Source organism: Syngnathus typhle, linkage group LG13, assembly GCF_033458585.1.
Source record: "Syngnathus typhle isolate RoL2023-S1 ecotype Sweden linkage group LG13, RoL_Styp_1.0, whole genome shotgun sequence".
NCBI lineage: Eukaryota > Metazoa > Chordata > Actinopteri > Syngnathiformes > Syngnathidae > Syngnathus > Syngnathus typhle.
This window is the reverse complement of record NC_083750.1, coordinates 12,214,344-12,229,047: the sequence shown is the minus strand read 5'-3', so window position 1 is coordinate 12,229,047 and position 14,704 is coordinate 12,214,344. Positions and strand designations below refer to the sequence as shown.

The following is a 14,704-nucleotide window of genomic DNA, read 5'->3' as shown; positions in this document are numbered from 1 at the left end:
TCTACCGCAGCTGCTATACGATAGTGTTGCTCTACTGCCCTCTTACGGTGAAATGTAGATTTTACAATAGCGTAAGTTAGTATATTTTGCAACTAATAAACTTGACAAACTCTATAAATACACAACGCGGCTAAGATGAACAGTCTGTTTTTTTTGTTTTGTTTATTGTTGACATAATTTAGAGGTAGTAAAAGTACTTTGTGTGACACTGTGAGGAAAAGACAGGTTATTGTTCAATTCTTGAGAAAGTGAGAGAAAATGTATCAACTCCGCTTTATCATTGAAAATTGACAAAATACTTTTTGAAAACCCCAAATATGCCTTTTCCTGCATTTTGAACCTACGCGTCATATCAGAAACAAAACAAGGGTACAATAATGTATACTGTTTATTTGTACAGGTTTACAAAAAAATGTCCAGTATATAAACCAGGGTAGTCACCATGAAAAATGATTATACAGATCTTAAAGCTCGAGGTTCAATCAAGATTTGTCCGTGAAGTACAGTACGCATTAAACATTGTTAGTTTGGTGATTAAAAAACAAACTAACCAAAGAGAAAGGCAGGGTATGACAAATCTTTTTTTTTTTTTTTTTTTGGGCGTGTGATGTTTCCCTGAAGAATCCGACTTTTTAAAAGTTGCTCACAATGCTCCAAAGTCGATTCAACGTAAAGGTAACACCTCAGCGTGCTAACACCTACATTTACTGTGACTATCACATTCATTTTGCTTCTTGTCCCTGCGTGAGTTGGACATGATGGTTTAGTCTCTGCCCGCTGTACCTGCTACACAGGTGTAAAAGTGGGAAACAAATGTGGGATCCCTCTCTTCCAGGATGTATAAGAAATGATTGCGCTCTTCTTCTCCCCACGACTCAAACCATTGTGTCCACAGGCGAAGCTGGCATTCAAATATGTTTGGTAGTCGGTCCTTAACCTTGACAAAGGGCAAAGAGGAAATCAATTTGGACAGTTAACATCACTGGGTGGGTACCGTATTTTCCGCCCTATAAGGCGCACCTAAAAACCTAAGATTTTCTCAAAAACCAACAGTGCGCCTTATAGTCCGGTGCGCCTTATATATGGACCAAGTTCTTAAATTCAAACTGGCCCGAAGTATTGTGTCATGAAATCAATCATAAGTGGCCCGCTGAAGACTATGAATCATGACTCAAAAAGACTATGGATCATTATTTTATGATTATAAAGTAATTTGTTCCGTCTGAAGTTGAAATAAAAAAGATAAAATGGAGAATGATTTGATTAGGATTAAAAATCTGACACGATGCATTAATGGTGCGCCTTATAGTCCGGTGCGCCTTATATAAGGATAAAGTTTTAAAATGGGCCATTCATTGAAGGTGCGCCTTATAGTCCGGTGCGCCTTATAGGCCGGAAAATACGGTACATTGGGCCATTCCTTACCTGAAGAGTACTGAGAGAGTCCAGAAGCGTGCACACCTTCCCAGGCACGGCTTTGCCCACCAGGTCCTGCAGAAATCTCTCCCGCTGAGAGGAATTCCAGCTTTGGAACCAGCTCAGGACGCACCTCAGCTCCTGGAGGCTCACATAAGAGATGGGCACTGGCTCTCTGACCTGACCTCCGCATGTCAAATTCTCCAGGGTAGGGGGTCCGGCGACACCCTGGGGTGCCGAGGGAAAGCCCTCCGACCCCCGAGGTGAGAGGCCGAGCCGGTCTTGTGTTGCCATGGTCGCCGCAGTCGTCGGCGCACCCCCGAGCCTGGAGCGGTAAGGACCACACAAGCCGTCTGCGGGCGACATTTTGCGGCTGTCCGTAGACAATTGCTGCTGGTGCTCCGAGTTTTGAGTGACGGAATTGAACCATGACATCTTTGGACAGGCTCTTTGGTTTCAACATGAGAAGAGCAAGCAGCGACTGGTGTGATTTGGATCAATCGGCAATACCAAACGAATGAGGAGATCCTTGGATTGCTATAAGATCAAATCAAATGTACGTTTAACCATGAACATGAAGTACCTTTGTGCACGAAGGCGTCAGCCCACCTTCAGTAGCCTAATTGTCATATCTGAAGAGGAGCCGTCATGAGCACTTCTTCGTTTGTTGTTCTTCATCGTATTTAACGGCCGTTTGCAATGTGGAATGGCGCATTACCGCCACCCATTGAGCTCCAACATTACTGCTTTGTCTTGCAATCTAAATTAGTCATTTGAAAATAAATGGGGGGGGGGGGGGGAAGATGTGTAAAATATTTGATTAAATATTAAATTAAAACACATCATCTTATATGTATGCACCGGGGCTTGCAACAGTAGATATACAGTTATTTTTAAAAAAAAGAGAAAACACGGACAATACTTGTTAAAAAAGTAAATAGTGAAAAAAATGACATTAATTAAGATGATCACCCATTTTCTCTCGCTCCCTCCATTCATCCATGCATGCATGCATCACCCATCCATGCATGCAAGCCTACAGTAACTGTATTTCCCCTATTTAGGAGGGAGTAACAAACACCAAACTTTTGACATTATATTTCATGCGTTCTGCAGTGTTTCCATAAGTGAGGGCAATTCAAACGGACGTGAAAGTTGCAAACAGACTCCGTTGTAGAGTTCGGCGCAAAGCGCACCGGTCGATTATCAGAAGTATCAAAACTGCGCATAAATAACGCAAATAAAGTCATTCACTCAATATCAAACTATACTACCAACCAAAAGTAAAACCAAAATAGACTTAGGTTTAAAAAATATGTTGTGAAGAAAATGGTGGGGAAAAAAAACCCTAAAAGTATTATGTTTCTTTTTTTGAATATGGATGGAGGAAGTCGTCAGCGATGACGTCGTCTGTAGGAGGGCGTTGCTCGACGCTCTCGCTGGAATCGCTCCAGAGGAACGGAAAATGGCGGACCTCGAAGACGTAACCCTGGACGGGAGACCGCTCCACTCTCTTCGTGTAGCAGACTTAAAAGCTGCTCTTGAGGAAAGGGGATTGCCCAAAAGCGGACAAAAGAATGCTCTCGTCAAAAGACTCAAAGGGGTGAGTTCCTCTAGCAGTTGTGCGGCCACCATTGCAGCGAGTTGGGGATAACGATGAGACGGGCTGATGCTTTCTCGAGGGCCGACATCGTTACTGTTGAACAGCGGAGTCGCTAGAGTTGAATAATTTCCACTCGATTCCATTTTTACTCATTTCTTACTGTGTTTATTTTAACTGCGTTCCGTGTTGGTGAACATAGCGATCACACAAAGACTTAAGTCAACTTCATCTCGAAATGTGATGTTTCCCTGTTAGCTCATTGGCAATTGTGGCTAGCGCCGTGAGTTTAGCAGTGGCCTCGGTGGATTTCGACTGTTTACACTCTCTGTCTGAAACACCCGAGAGTCTGGTTAATTGTTAACAACTACCTCGTTTTGATTTCAACGCGTAAATAAAGATTAAGTTATGATCTAAGTCATCTTTTTTCATTATTATTACTTCTCGCTATGTGCTGACGACTTAGGGTCTGTGAATTCTGCAAATGTGTTTGAGGCCTTTGAGCTGCCGTAGGTCATTGACGAGCTGGATTGTTTACTTTTCTACCGGCCATCAACCAAATGTTATCATTGACACAATACTGTTTTTTTTTTGACATCGTAATTGCTCCTAAAAATCATCAATTGTTTTTCTATTTTGCTTTTACATTCCTCTCCTCTGTAGATTATTTCTTTTCATTCTCATAAGTATATTTCAATAGTTTAACAATGCAATATCATCAAGTGTGCCGTTGATGGTAAAACCAACATAGATGATCTGATTTTCATTCTATAAACTCTTAGTGGTGCCAGATGGTGATTTTCTATGGCACATGTTGCAAGTATATATGTGTCGCTATTTATGTATTTTAGACTTTTGGCTTAGTTCCTTTTGGTCAGGAGTTGTCACAGCAAGTTACTCGAATGATGTGGTGGCCTTCCCACGACTGTGGCTGGGAAAGAGCAACTATGAAAGGTATTAGAGACCCAATTGGATGCGACCATTCACCCTGACCCAGATTTGACCCCCAGTTGCTCCTTTCAATGTTGATTATCGTTCCCAAAAAGGCCTGCAATTAGTTCAATCGGCCAAGTAGAGGTTGACTCTTTTTATTGGTATTATTTTCAAAATTGAAAATATGAATTATTTTCTTTTGGGAAGGATTTCCCTCCAGCTGCAGACGAGTACGACGTAACGTCGCATTCAAGTGTTTTTTATTTTCTAGATCCAAAATTCCCAACATCCTTTTATTTTCTATTCAAATTTGAATATTGGTTTTGAATTCGCTTTATTTTGTTTTTCACCCGACCACATCTTCAGTCGGCGCCGCGATCTACGTGAAGCACGCAACCGAGATTATAATGGCAATGGGGAAGAGTAGACAAGAGGACACAATGCGTCTGCTTGTGTGTGAGCATTTTGGATTCTGCAAAAAGGAGAAAGGAGCTCTTGACAAGACAGTTGCCGTGTATAGGCTTTTTAAATGGCCAGTGAAATACAACGGCAACCCAACAATTGTGGTCTGATCTGCGGGAGGGCCCACACATTGAGTGGTAGTCGTTAGATATTACTTGCTACAATGTGGCAACAGTTTTTGCTCTGACAGAATATCCAGGTAGTTCCTGATGGCGATAATATTGGTTGGGAGCTTTGCTTTGTCTTTGTTGCCCTTACTGTGCAATAAGCAACCATACTATATTTTCCTTCAATGACAGGCTCTTATGGTGGAAAACCTGCAGAAGACCTTCACTCCTTATGACGGACTGCAGCCAAACTCTCAGGCAAGTCTTTCAAAGTGTTGCCGTTTCGAGAGTGCTAGCATAGCATCATTTGAATGTTGCCTCTTTTCAGCCCCGCTCTCAAACTATTAACCATGGCTGTTACATTGCTAGTAGAGCCAGACAAGTAAACAAATGTAATAGTAATTAGGGCTGTCACTAACAAATCTTTTTAGAATCGATTCTTCCATCGGTATGCCATTGATTACTTCGTATCATTAGTGTTGCAACACATTCGCCTATGGAAAAGGTCACTGACTGCAGTGTCAACCTTTCACTGAAGAGGGTGCTAATAGACTAATGTTTTCTTCCATCCGTTCTTTAAATCATAATCCTCTGTCAGGTCATACAGTTTTAACATCTACTTCATAAGAGTGCACTCCACCTTTAACAAGTGTAATTGTTGTCAGTATCTTCAAAAGGTCTCCAGGTATGATTGCCCAATGACTTGCAACTTACTTTCCTGAACCTTTGTGCATTTAGATTAGCGAGGAAATGAGCCAGAATAGCCTCATTCAGCAGTATCTGGCCAAACAACAAGAGCTCTTGCGCCAACTTCGCGAGAGAGAGGCCCTTCAAGCCAACGATACTAACGGTAAGCGGAATGACAATTTGTTCGGGCAAATAGGTTCATGATGATGACGATGCCACTTTTAATTCATTTGCCTTTTGCAAACAGAGCAAGAGGAACGCAGAGACGTTAATAACAGCATTGCATGTCCTTCGCAAGCCCAGGTCAGACCTTTTCCCCCATCGTATGGACTGTATCTGTTGTTTTGAAAATGCGCTGCGGTTTCATTCGAAGTCGGCGGATGTCGCAACAGACAGAATAACCCAAGGTGGAATTTCCTCCGCACGCATTGGCCAATTTCGGAAGCCATTTTACTTGAGTTTTGTGACAATAATTGAGATTGTTTCCGCTAGAACAATGAGATAACTCAATGATGCTTTTATTTTTGTATTGTGATATTAGTCAAGAAGTCGTAGGTGGGCAGGCCTCTTAAAGCTCGCACATACCATGCCATCCCTTTCACATCAAGAAGACAATATTATACTATAAGCAATGTTGAAGTGTGTTGCCGTATGGCTGCTCTTCACTGGGGAGGGGCTGCTCAGTCATCCCTAGATTTCTCATCATCTACAGATGTCATGCTTCCTCTACTGTTATAACCGTTTTTGTTTTTTATTATCGACCGTGATGACTTTTCCCGAAAATCAATCCCGCTGCTCAAAAGTGGATTCCTATGGCCATGAATTATGACATGTTTTCGAATAGAATAAAACGGCAGCACGGGGATAATATACTTACAGGCATAGGAAATGGGGGCACGCACATACAACATATTATTGTCAAGATTTTTGGGGCGATTGACTTCTCCTTTAAAAAAAAAAAAAACTTACTCCGAGTCAAATACTGCTAGAAAATTCGAGCGATGCCACTGCAAACCTTTTTGGTCCTCCAATTTCTCCTCAGGATGCGACCCCAGCCTCGGCTGAGCAGCACAAGCCACCCGAGCCATCTGATGGAGGGATCCGCTTTTCTGCAGTAACGGAGGGAGAGGCTAATAACAACCAGGAAGCTCACATGTCTGCTCCTCCTGCTTCTGTGTCCATTACCACGCATGTTCCCGGCAATGAGCATCAACCGGAGAAAAGTTCTGCGGCCAGCGACTTCCCGGCCGACAGTGACGATGATGATAGCGAGGACGGCGAGGAGGATGGGGATGACGACGACGACTGGGGCAGTAGCGTTCGCAGGAGAACACAGAAACAACCGGCCAGAGGGCCCTCAACTCGGGAGAGGTGTGGAGCATCTCGCCAACCCCAGCAGCCGCAGCACATCCCTTCCCTTTTATCTCCTCAACTCCGCCAGCCAACGCCTCCTCCGTCCCCACCTCCAGAGTTATCTTTCTCTTTGCCTGACACCCCAAAACAGAGCCCCCCTGGTCTGGATGTAGCCCCAGCAAGGCACTCGCCCAGTAACTCCAGCTCCGGTTCCTCGAGCAGCGGTAGTCGCAGTAGCAGCCCGGAGCCACAAAGGAGTGGACACGTGGAGCAGCGCAAACCCGGCCCGTTAAGTCTCCTGGCACGTAAAATGGAGTCCGAAGGCGCTTTCTCCGGGGCTTTTTGGCCCGGTGGCAATGGGGAAGGGAGTCGGAAAGACAACAACCCATCGATAGCCACATCTTTTGGTGGCACAGAACACGTTGAAGGTCTCTCGTTGGCTACCGCCGCAGGTCACGTGCCAGTTGCTATGAGAACGGGCATCATCGGAACACATTCGGCTCAAAGTCATATTCCTGTGAGCGTGCTGAAGACTTCCACCGTGGAAGGGAGGGAATCTGAGCTGGAGTCAGAAAAGGTCCTTGAGCCGCACAGAGCAGAAAGGCTACGAAGCCTCGAGCAAGAGCGAGCTTTGGAGGAAGAGCGCAAACGAGCGCTTCAGTGGGAACAGAAGGAAATGGAGAGATTTGAGCGGCAGCAGGTGTTGGAAAGACAAGAGCGAGAAGCTCTGCAGTCAGAAAAGAAACTTGCTTCCGAAAGAGAGAGGCTGGAGAGGGAGCAATCTTTGGCTTGGAAGCAGGAAGAGCGAGAGCAAACCTTGGCAAGAGAGCAAGCGATGGCGCTGGAGAGGCAAAGGGAGATGGAAAAGCAAAGGGCCTTGGAGCAAGCACGTCTCCAGCGAGAACGAGAGGAGATGGAAAAGCAAGCCAGGGAAATGGAGTTACAAAGAATCCAGGCTTGGGAACGGGAGCAAAGAGAAAAGGCTCTTGAGAAAGAAATGTTAGAAAGGGCCAAAGCTTTGGAGGCAGAGAGAAGAGACAAAGAAAGGGCATTGGAGCAGGAACGGTTAGAAAGGGAAAAATTAGAGCAACAGCGACTCGAGAGGGAGCGAGAAGCATTGGAAAAACAACGGCGTGAACAAGAAGCGTTGGAGAAGGAGAGAGAGGAAGCCTTGAGGAAGCAGAAAGAACGCGCTTTAGAGCAGGAACGTCTTCACAGAATGCAAGTGGAGAAAGAACGACTGGAGCAAGAGCGCCTGGAACGAGAACGTCTGGAGCGAGAGCGCCTGGAGCGAGAGCGTCTAGAAAGAGAGCGCCTTGAACGAGAGCGCCTGGAACGAGAACATCTGGAGCGAGAGCGCCTGCAAAGAGAGCGCCTGGAGCGAGAGCGTCTAGAAAGAGAGCGCCTGGAGCGAGAACGACTGGAGCAAGAGCGCCTGGAAAGAGAGCGGCTGGAGCATCTGGAGAAAACGCGCCTCGAGCAAGAGCGACTCGAAAAAGAGCGTCTGGCGAGAGCATGCGCAAAGCAAGAGCAACTAGCGCCGGGCGATAGAGCAGGGCCGTTCAATCTTGATAGGAAGGACCAAGAGAGGGAGGCTCTAGAAAACAGGCTCGAGGACAAAATCGCAGTGGCAAGGGCGAGTGGACAGGAAATGTTAGAGAAGAAAACAGCCAAGGAGTTGGACATTGAGCTCCCGCTCTCTCTTACCTCTCCCGCTCCTCCCCTTTCCACAGGACTAGCTAGAAAACCAGTGGCAGAGGTCCAGGAAGAGGCCAAAGCTCCGAGTGACTCCCAAGCAGCGGAATCAAGGTCACCGTTGGCATCTCCGCAGTCATCCCTGAAGAAATTCCGCTTCTTAAGAGACCCGCCCGTTCAGGCCCAGTCCACCACCTCCATGGTCATCAAACGGCACCGCACCTTCTCCGATACGCCCCAGACTCAGGTGTCCCTTTTCCCCTCCTCCCCTGCCGCTTTCGGAGAGCAGCGGGAGAGCCAAACCTCTGCTCAGCAGGAAGTTAGCACGAAAACACAGGGTCCGCCGGGGTGCCGTTCTGAGGAAGAGTCTGCTTTTCACAACAAAACAAGTTCCAAAGAAGGTTTAGCAGCTGAAGCATCGCAGGAGAATGCAAAAGATGGTTCCGCGGGCCAGGAGGAGCTGGCCAAGGAAAGCAGCAAGACGTTGAAAGATGGGACTCGAGACCAAGCAAGCCCGGCAAACGCTGTACAAAGAAGAGAAAAACGCTCATCCTCCAATGATTCGGCCTCCTCCGAATCTGATTCCGGGTCCTCGTCATCCCGCTCGTCTTCCTCATCCTCCTCTTCTCGTGATAAAATCTCCACTTCAAAGAAGAGAAGGGTAGGAAATCGAAATGGAAGCCTTTCTTTCTCGTATTTACAGCCAGTTTGCAGCATGTGCTACCTTGGGCTAATCAATGAATTGCGGTTCTATAAACGACAGACATTACACAGAATGTACATCAACGGGTGGGAAATCATTTCTCTGCTACTTGCTTTTAGGAAGGAAACCGTGACAGTACTTCAGCCCAGTGTCAAGATGACAGCATAAAAGAAAGCCAAAAGTCTGTTGAGAAGACAAGCACAGCAGATGATGAGGTTGCCAAGGTTAGTGGCGCCATTTCTGAAATCTATCAATATTATCTTTGAATGACATTTTTAATGGCTGGTTATTTCCTCTCATTCATATAATAAACATTGCGGTGCCACGTCATATCCTAGAAAGCAACAGCCGGAGATGAGACGAAAAGCAAAGACGGTGACGGTTTGGAGCGAAAGGATGAATCAAGGTGGGCTTTTATGTCTTGGTATAGTGGGCTCATCTGTCTGTCCGTCAAATGTCATCAAGGTGGGAGGTTGGGTAAAACAAAACGAATACGGTGGCATCCAGGTATGTTGTGGAGTACATGCTGCAGTTATTGACACTTAAGTTGAACTCGCCATAATAGTATTGTTATCTTTATTGATGCACTTTATAAGCATAATTAAATATCTGCAAATTTTGGGGTTAGCTTTCAATTTCCTTCAATCAATAGATTTCTCCTCAATGACCTAAAGTTGCACGAAAAAAAACGTTTCCCTAGCGACCAGTCACTTGTTATTAATTTTTATTTTTTTTACAAAGTGACCATTGTAACACTGGCTTCGTGTGAAGACACATTGCGTTATCAAGAAATGTTGAGTTCCCTGCAGAAGTATTTTCTATCAGGCAATAGTCGTGGCTGCCTTGGAGCTAACACGTGGGTCCTGATTCCCGATCTTTGCAACATAACAATGGCACCTTCGATGCTTTTTTTCTTTTTTTGCAAGCGCTCTTAAGATTTAGAAAAAACTGAAGCTCAAATTCGATAAGACAAATGGCGGGCGAAGCCGCCGATGCGCTACCGCTGGCTGCCGCGGTAGCCGCAGACGCTTTCGGAGAAGAGTAACCTGTGGTGGGAGGAAGGTATGACGGAGAGAGGGAGAGGGAGCTCAGCTCGCTCGCTGCGGCACTCCGCTGCCGCCGCCGCCGCCGCTCTTCTCTTTTTTGACGACGCACTTGCTCGTGCGTGCGTGCGTTCGTTCGTTGCCAAATTGGATTAATCGTTCCTACTGTGCTCCCTTGAGGGGGGCAATTTGCTCACTGCGTCACCGTTCCGGAACGTTTTGCTTGGGCCGGCCGGAGGCAGACTGCGGATGTATTACTATGCTTCTCATTTTCATGATTGCACGTCGTATTTTCAGCGCTTTTCGGGAACGCTCGGTCGCCTGCTTTTAGTTGACGTGTCTCACTTTTAGCAACTGGAAGAATTCTGTATTATTTGCCGTAGTGTTGAATCGGGGTAAAGCACTAGGTTGAAAGATCATACCCCTTGTTTGCATGGTGAACCTGTTGATTACAATAAAAACATGTACAGTAATCAGATTATATGTAAGTAACAATTTTTTGTATCAAGATTTGTTATAACCCCTCTTGAGTTTAAAATAATAATTTGTTATTTTAATTCGCTACTAACATGCAAAAATGTGTTTTCTCCTTTTCTTCTAATGCGAATGAAATGGAACAAAGCCACGGGACTGAGTCTGCTATGGCAGAGTCAGAGAAACTTGTGGAGGCCAGTGAGGAGGTAAGAATTGTTCAGCTTTTTATTTTTAAATACATATTGTGTCTAATGCTGCCCAGATTTTATTTCGTGTTTGCGACACAGCACTATGGGATCTATCAAACATACCTTTGTGCATCACGTTCATCTTTCCTCCATTACGTTGGGATACATTTTTCTCCCCCCCTTGTCTTTCAGGCATGCAAGGCCTTCTCACCTCGGAAGATCTCTCTTAGCAGTACGTATATTGTCTGTTTATCTCTGTTCATTTACTTTATGACACCGATTTTGAGGATTCAATCTTCTCACGCTGTTTAATGCTGCAACGAATGACAGGCAATAAGTCCTCTCCAGGCACCGGCAGTACAGATGGCGATCAGGAATCTGGGACTGCAGGGGGTCGCAAGAGGAGGTGGGGTTCCTGCACTGCGGTCACTGGCAAGAAACCTTCCATCAGCATCACCACAGATTCACTCAAGGTATGGACAACACACTGTGACTGACAGTCTTCTTCGGTGGCTGAAAAATGCTTAAAAGCTCTTTTGTTCCCAGTCTCTGATCCCTGACGTCCGTCCGGGTTCGCTCCAAGATGCTGTTGTGGACCTGCATCCTGAGGAAGTTGTGCTGTCTGACACCGAGGAAGAAAGTCAAGAGACTCCGGAGCAGGACCTTCAGATCCGACGCACTGTCACCCAAGTACGGCTAGTTGAATGTGTGCCTTTTGCTGCTTACCCGAATGACGCCGAGCTGACCTCATTTCTGGATCGAAGGAGGTGCCTTCAGAGAGTCAAGAGAATGGACAGAAACAAACCAAGAGGAGGAGATGTGAGCATGTGGAGGAAAATGACATTCAGGGAGACCACAATAGGACCCGATCTCATGAAGACAAACCTGAGGAAGACATGGAAACCCGGTCACCAGTCCAACCCACCCAAGATGGAGAAATCAGCACTGGTAATATATATATTTGTCTTGTTCTGAACTACAATTGGATCGTTGGTGAAGAAATATTGTGCCACACGCACAAGAGTGCCTGTGTCTGCTGATTTAGCAAGTTGTATGATGGTGATAGATTTCAGCCACTCGCCTGCCTGACTCTTTTCCCATCTCTCTACCAGCGGTCGAAAGCAGCACTCTCATTCGTCGCTCCATCAGTCAGCAGAAATCGGGCGTTTCCATCACCATCGATGACCCCGTACGCACCACACAACAACCATCTCCTCCGCGTGGCAAAGTTTCCAGCATTGTTCACGTCAGCAACCTGGTGAGAAAGCAAATAGGTTGGATCACTCTACCACAATTGTGTGTGTCTTGTTTCACCATTTCAGGAAAAAACGCTTGACTCTTTTTTTTTTTTTTTTTTTTCTTAATCGAGACAATCGATTCTCTTTTTGGACCTGGTGTACTGTGCACTTGCTGAGTTTGAACAAATGTCTGTGAGCTCAGAATGTTTGAGTCTTGGTTGAATAGCAATGCATGAGTGAGTGTGTTATGCATTGATGCTGTTTAGGTGAGGCCATTCACTCTTGGGCAACTGAAGGAACTGCTGGGCCGAACCGGCACCTTGGTGGAGGACGGCTTCTGGATCGACAAAATCAAATCTCACTGCTACGTCACTGTGAGTTCATTTTAATTTTTCATGGAACAACTGCGGTCCGGGTAAACTAGCCACCTCGCTTCCTCTAGTATTCAAGTTCGGAGGAGGCGATTGCAACACGAGAAGCTCTCCATGGGGTCAAGTGGCCTCAGAGTAACCCAAAAGTTCTTAACGTAGACTTCAGCCAGCAGGATGAGGTAATCCATCACGGGTTCCATTTGTTCGGTTAAAAAAAAAAAAGGGTGTTCGCTTGACCATGCCTGCGCTTTTTAGCTGGACTTCCACAAAGGCTTGGGCGCAGCGGAGAAACCGGGAACGGAGGAGCAGTGGCCGGCTTCCAACCGTTTTCAAGCAGCCAGCCTGCCGCCCCTACTTCCCAAGCGAGACCAGTGGGCCGAACGCGAGCGGGAAATGGAGCGCAGGGAGAAGGCGCGCTCGGAGCGCGAGTGGGACCGCGACAAGGTGCGGGAGTTTGGCAAAGCTGCAAATGATGGCGTGGGAGATCACCGGAGGTCACGCTCAAGGGAGAGACGGCGCAAGGAGAGGGGGAAGAGCAAGGAGAAGAAGACTGAAAAGAAAGGTACGGACGGGCACAAGACGCCACCAGCAGCACGCTGTGCACACGCCAGCCAGATGCAAGCCAGAGTGTTGGTTTTTGCAGAGAAAGCTGCCGAGGAACCCCCCGCGAAGCTTCTTGATGATCTTTTTCGGAAAACTAAAGCAACTCCTTGCATCTATTGGCTTCCACTTACAGATGAACAGGTACGAGCGCTTTGTCTCTGCTCACGCTTTTTCTCTCAGAGCAGCGCTTCATCCCTTGCTCTCCCTTTCAGTTTGGCGAGAGGGAAGCCGCCAGAGCGGAGCGGATGAAGGAACGGGAACAACGACTGAAGCAGCAGCAGCAGCAGGAGGAAGAGGAGGAGAAAAAAAGCAAAGAAGAGCGAAAGGAGAAAAGCAAAGGTGGTGGTGCTCTTGCAACAGGAGAGCGGAGCGAGGGGGCGAAAGACAAAGACCGAGAGAGAGAACGAGACAGGGATAGGGACAGAGGTAGGGAAAGGGACAGGGAGAGGGACAGGGAGACTGACAAATACAGGGATGGCTACCGAAGGCCGGGGGCCAGCGGAGACGGGGGCAGCAGACGCTCCCGTAGCCGCAGCGACCCGCGAGACAGGCGGCGTTAATCAGCTGATGGAACTGTCTCGTGAACCCCGGGGGCACTCTTCCATTTGCCTTCCGCTCCATGTACTTTGTTTCCAACCGAGACCCAGCAAAGGACCAACCCACGTCGTCACCCATTTTAGTTCTCACCTCAAAGCACACGTGCACACACGCAGACGTGTCGATAGGGGACCAGAAAAGTTGCAGTCTTGTCGTACGAGTCACTCCTTGTCGAGGTTTGATGTAAATGACCTTCATTTCACGCATTTGCCAGCCCTGTTTCTTTGATTTCCCTCCACGCAGCATAGCAGTACGACTGCTGGGTCCTTTTGTTCCTCCCTTCTGACCAAAAGTATTGGTGCCATCATTTGCTCTTTGACTCCACATTTAACAGGCTTGCACTTTGGATGGGGGAGGACTCGTCGCTGCATGGAAACCAACAATCTTCTCAGCCGTCCTGCCTCCCGAGACAGAGCAAACTCGTCTCTGTGCAGAGATGCGCTGAAATGTGGCCAACGTGTGTGGCATTCTGTACAGACATCTTTAATCATACCTTTTTAACCGAGGCAGCTTTGGAGTATTTTGTTCTTAGGCGATGCAGTGTTCCTCTCTCCGGCTGTCTGGAAAAGAAAGAAAGAAAGAAAAAAAAATATACACGGAGACTGGAGGCGGCGCATTTTCGGTCGCACCAGATTTCTTTATTATTATTATCTCATCTATGTCGGTTCCCTTCTCTTGGCGTCCTCCGACGTGCTCACCAAGTTGGGCTTATACAGGCTGTCAAGGGGAGGTTGTACTATTTTCAGTTTTCTCACCAATGATTTTAATGTTGTTTTTATTTTAGCATTCTAGTACAAATGCTTTGTTTTATTTTTTATTTTCATTTCTTCTTTGATTACGCCTATCAGTGGTGAATGTACAAATAAAAAAAATTGGTAAAAAGTTTGAAAATAATGGCCTGCCTGTTTTTTTTTTTTTTTCTCCCCCTCCTCTCAATCTGAGTTTGTGGCACAGTGATCCCAAGAGTGACTAAAAGCTTTTATTAACTTCTACCCAGGTACTACTTACTACCTAAACGAGGTTCCGCAGGTTACAATTGCACAGTGCTTATTTATCAACACGCTTAACTCTTCTTAGCATATATATTTACTATATATTTATAACTCAACTAGTGACGTTTACAAACAACTTCACGTATATTAGCGCTGTAAACATTCAACCTTGAATTCAAATACTAATAGTTGCCCAATGCCTTTACAACAATTGTCCACAAGATGGCGGTAACCACATGCTC

General features: G+C 46.3%; 2 protein-coding genes across 2 annotated transcripts; one reads left to right on the top strand and one right to left on the bottom strand.

Moving 5' to 3' along the window:
• Window positions 1-370: 370 nt before the first annotated feature.
• On the bottom strand, window positions 371-2,112 carry lg13h14orf119 (linkage group 13 C14orf119 homolog). Its single transcript, XM_061295374.1, has 2 exons — window positions 1,426-2,112; window positions 371-937 (listed from the first exon to the last, which is right to left on the bottom strand). Exons 1-2 carry the CDS (start codon window positions 1,849-1,851, stop codon window positions 764-766), a joined length of 600 nt encoding a protein of 199 aa, XP_061151358.1. The 5' UTR covers window positions 1,852-2,112; the 3' UTR covers window positions 371-763.
• A 728-nt stretch (window positions 2,113-2,840) lies between these two features.
• Window positions 2,841-14,364, top strand: acin1a (apoptotic chromatin condensation inducer 1a). The gene is made up of 18 exons (XM_061295360.1): window positions 2,841-3,019; window positions 4,711-4,776; window positions 5,257-5,368; window positions 5,453-5,508; window positions 6,248-8,914; window positions 9,076-9,180; window positions 9,295-9,362; window positions 10,622-10,679; window positions 10,854-10,893; window positions 10,992-11,134; window positions 11,208-11,351; window positions 11,426-11,609; window positions 11,774-11,919; window positions 12,166-12,273; window positions 12,342-12,449; window positions 12,526-12,832; window positions 12,914-13,014; window positions 13,086-14,364. Exons 1-18 carry the CDS (start codon window positions 2,882-2,884, stop codon window positions 13,431-13,433), a joined length of 4,899 nt encoding a protein of 1,632 aa, XP_061151344.1. The 5' UTR covers window positions 2,841-2,881; the 3' UTR covers window positions 13,434-14,364.
• Window positions 14,365-14,704: the final 340 nt, after the last annotated feature.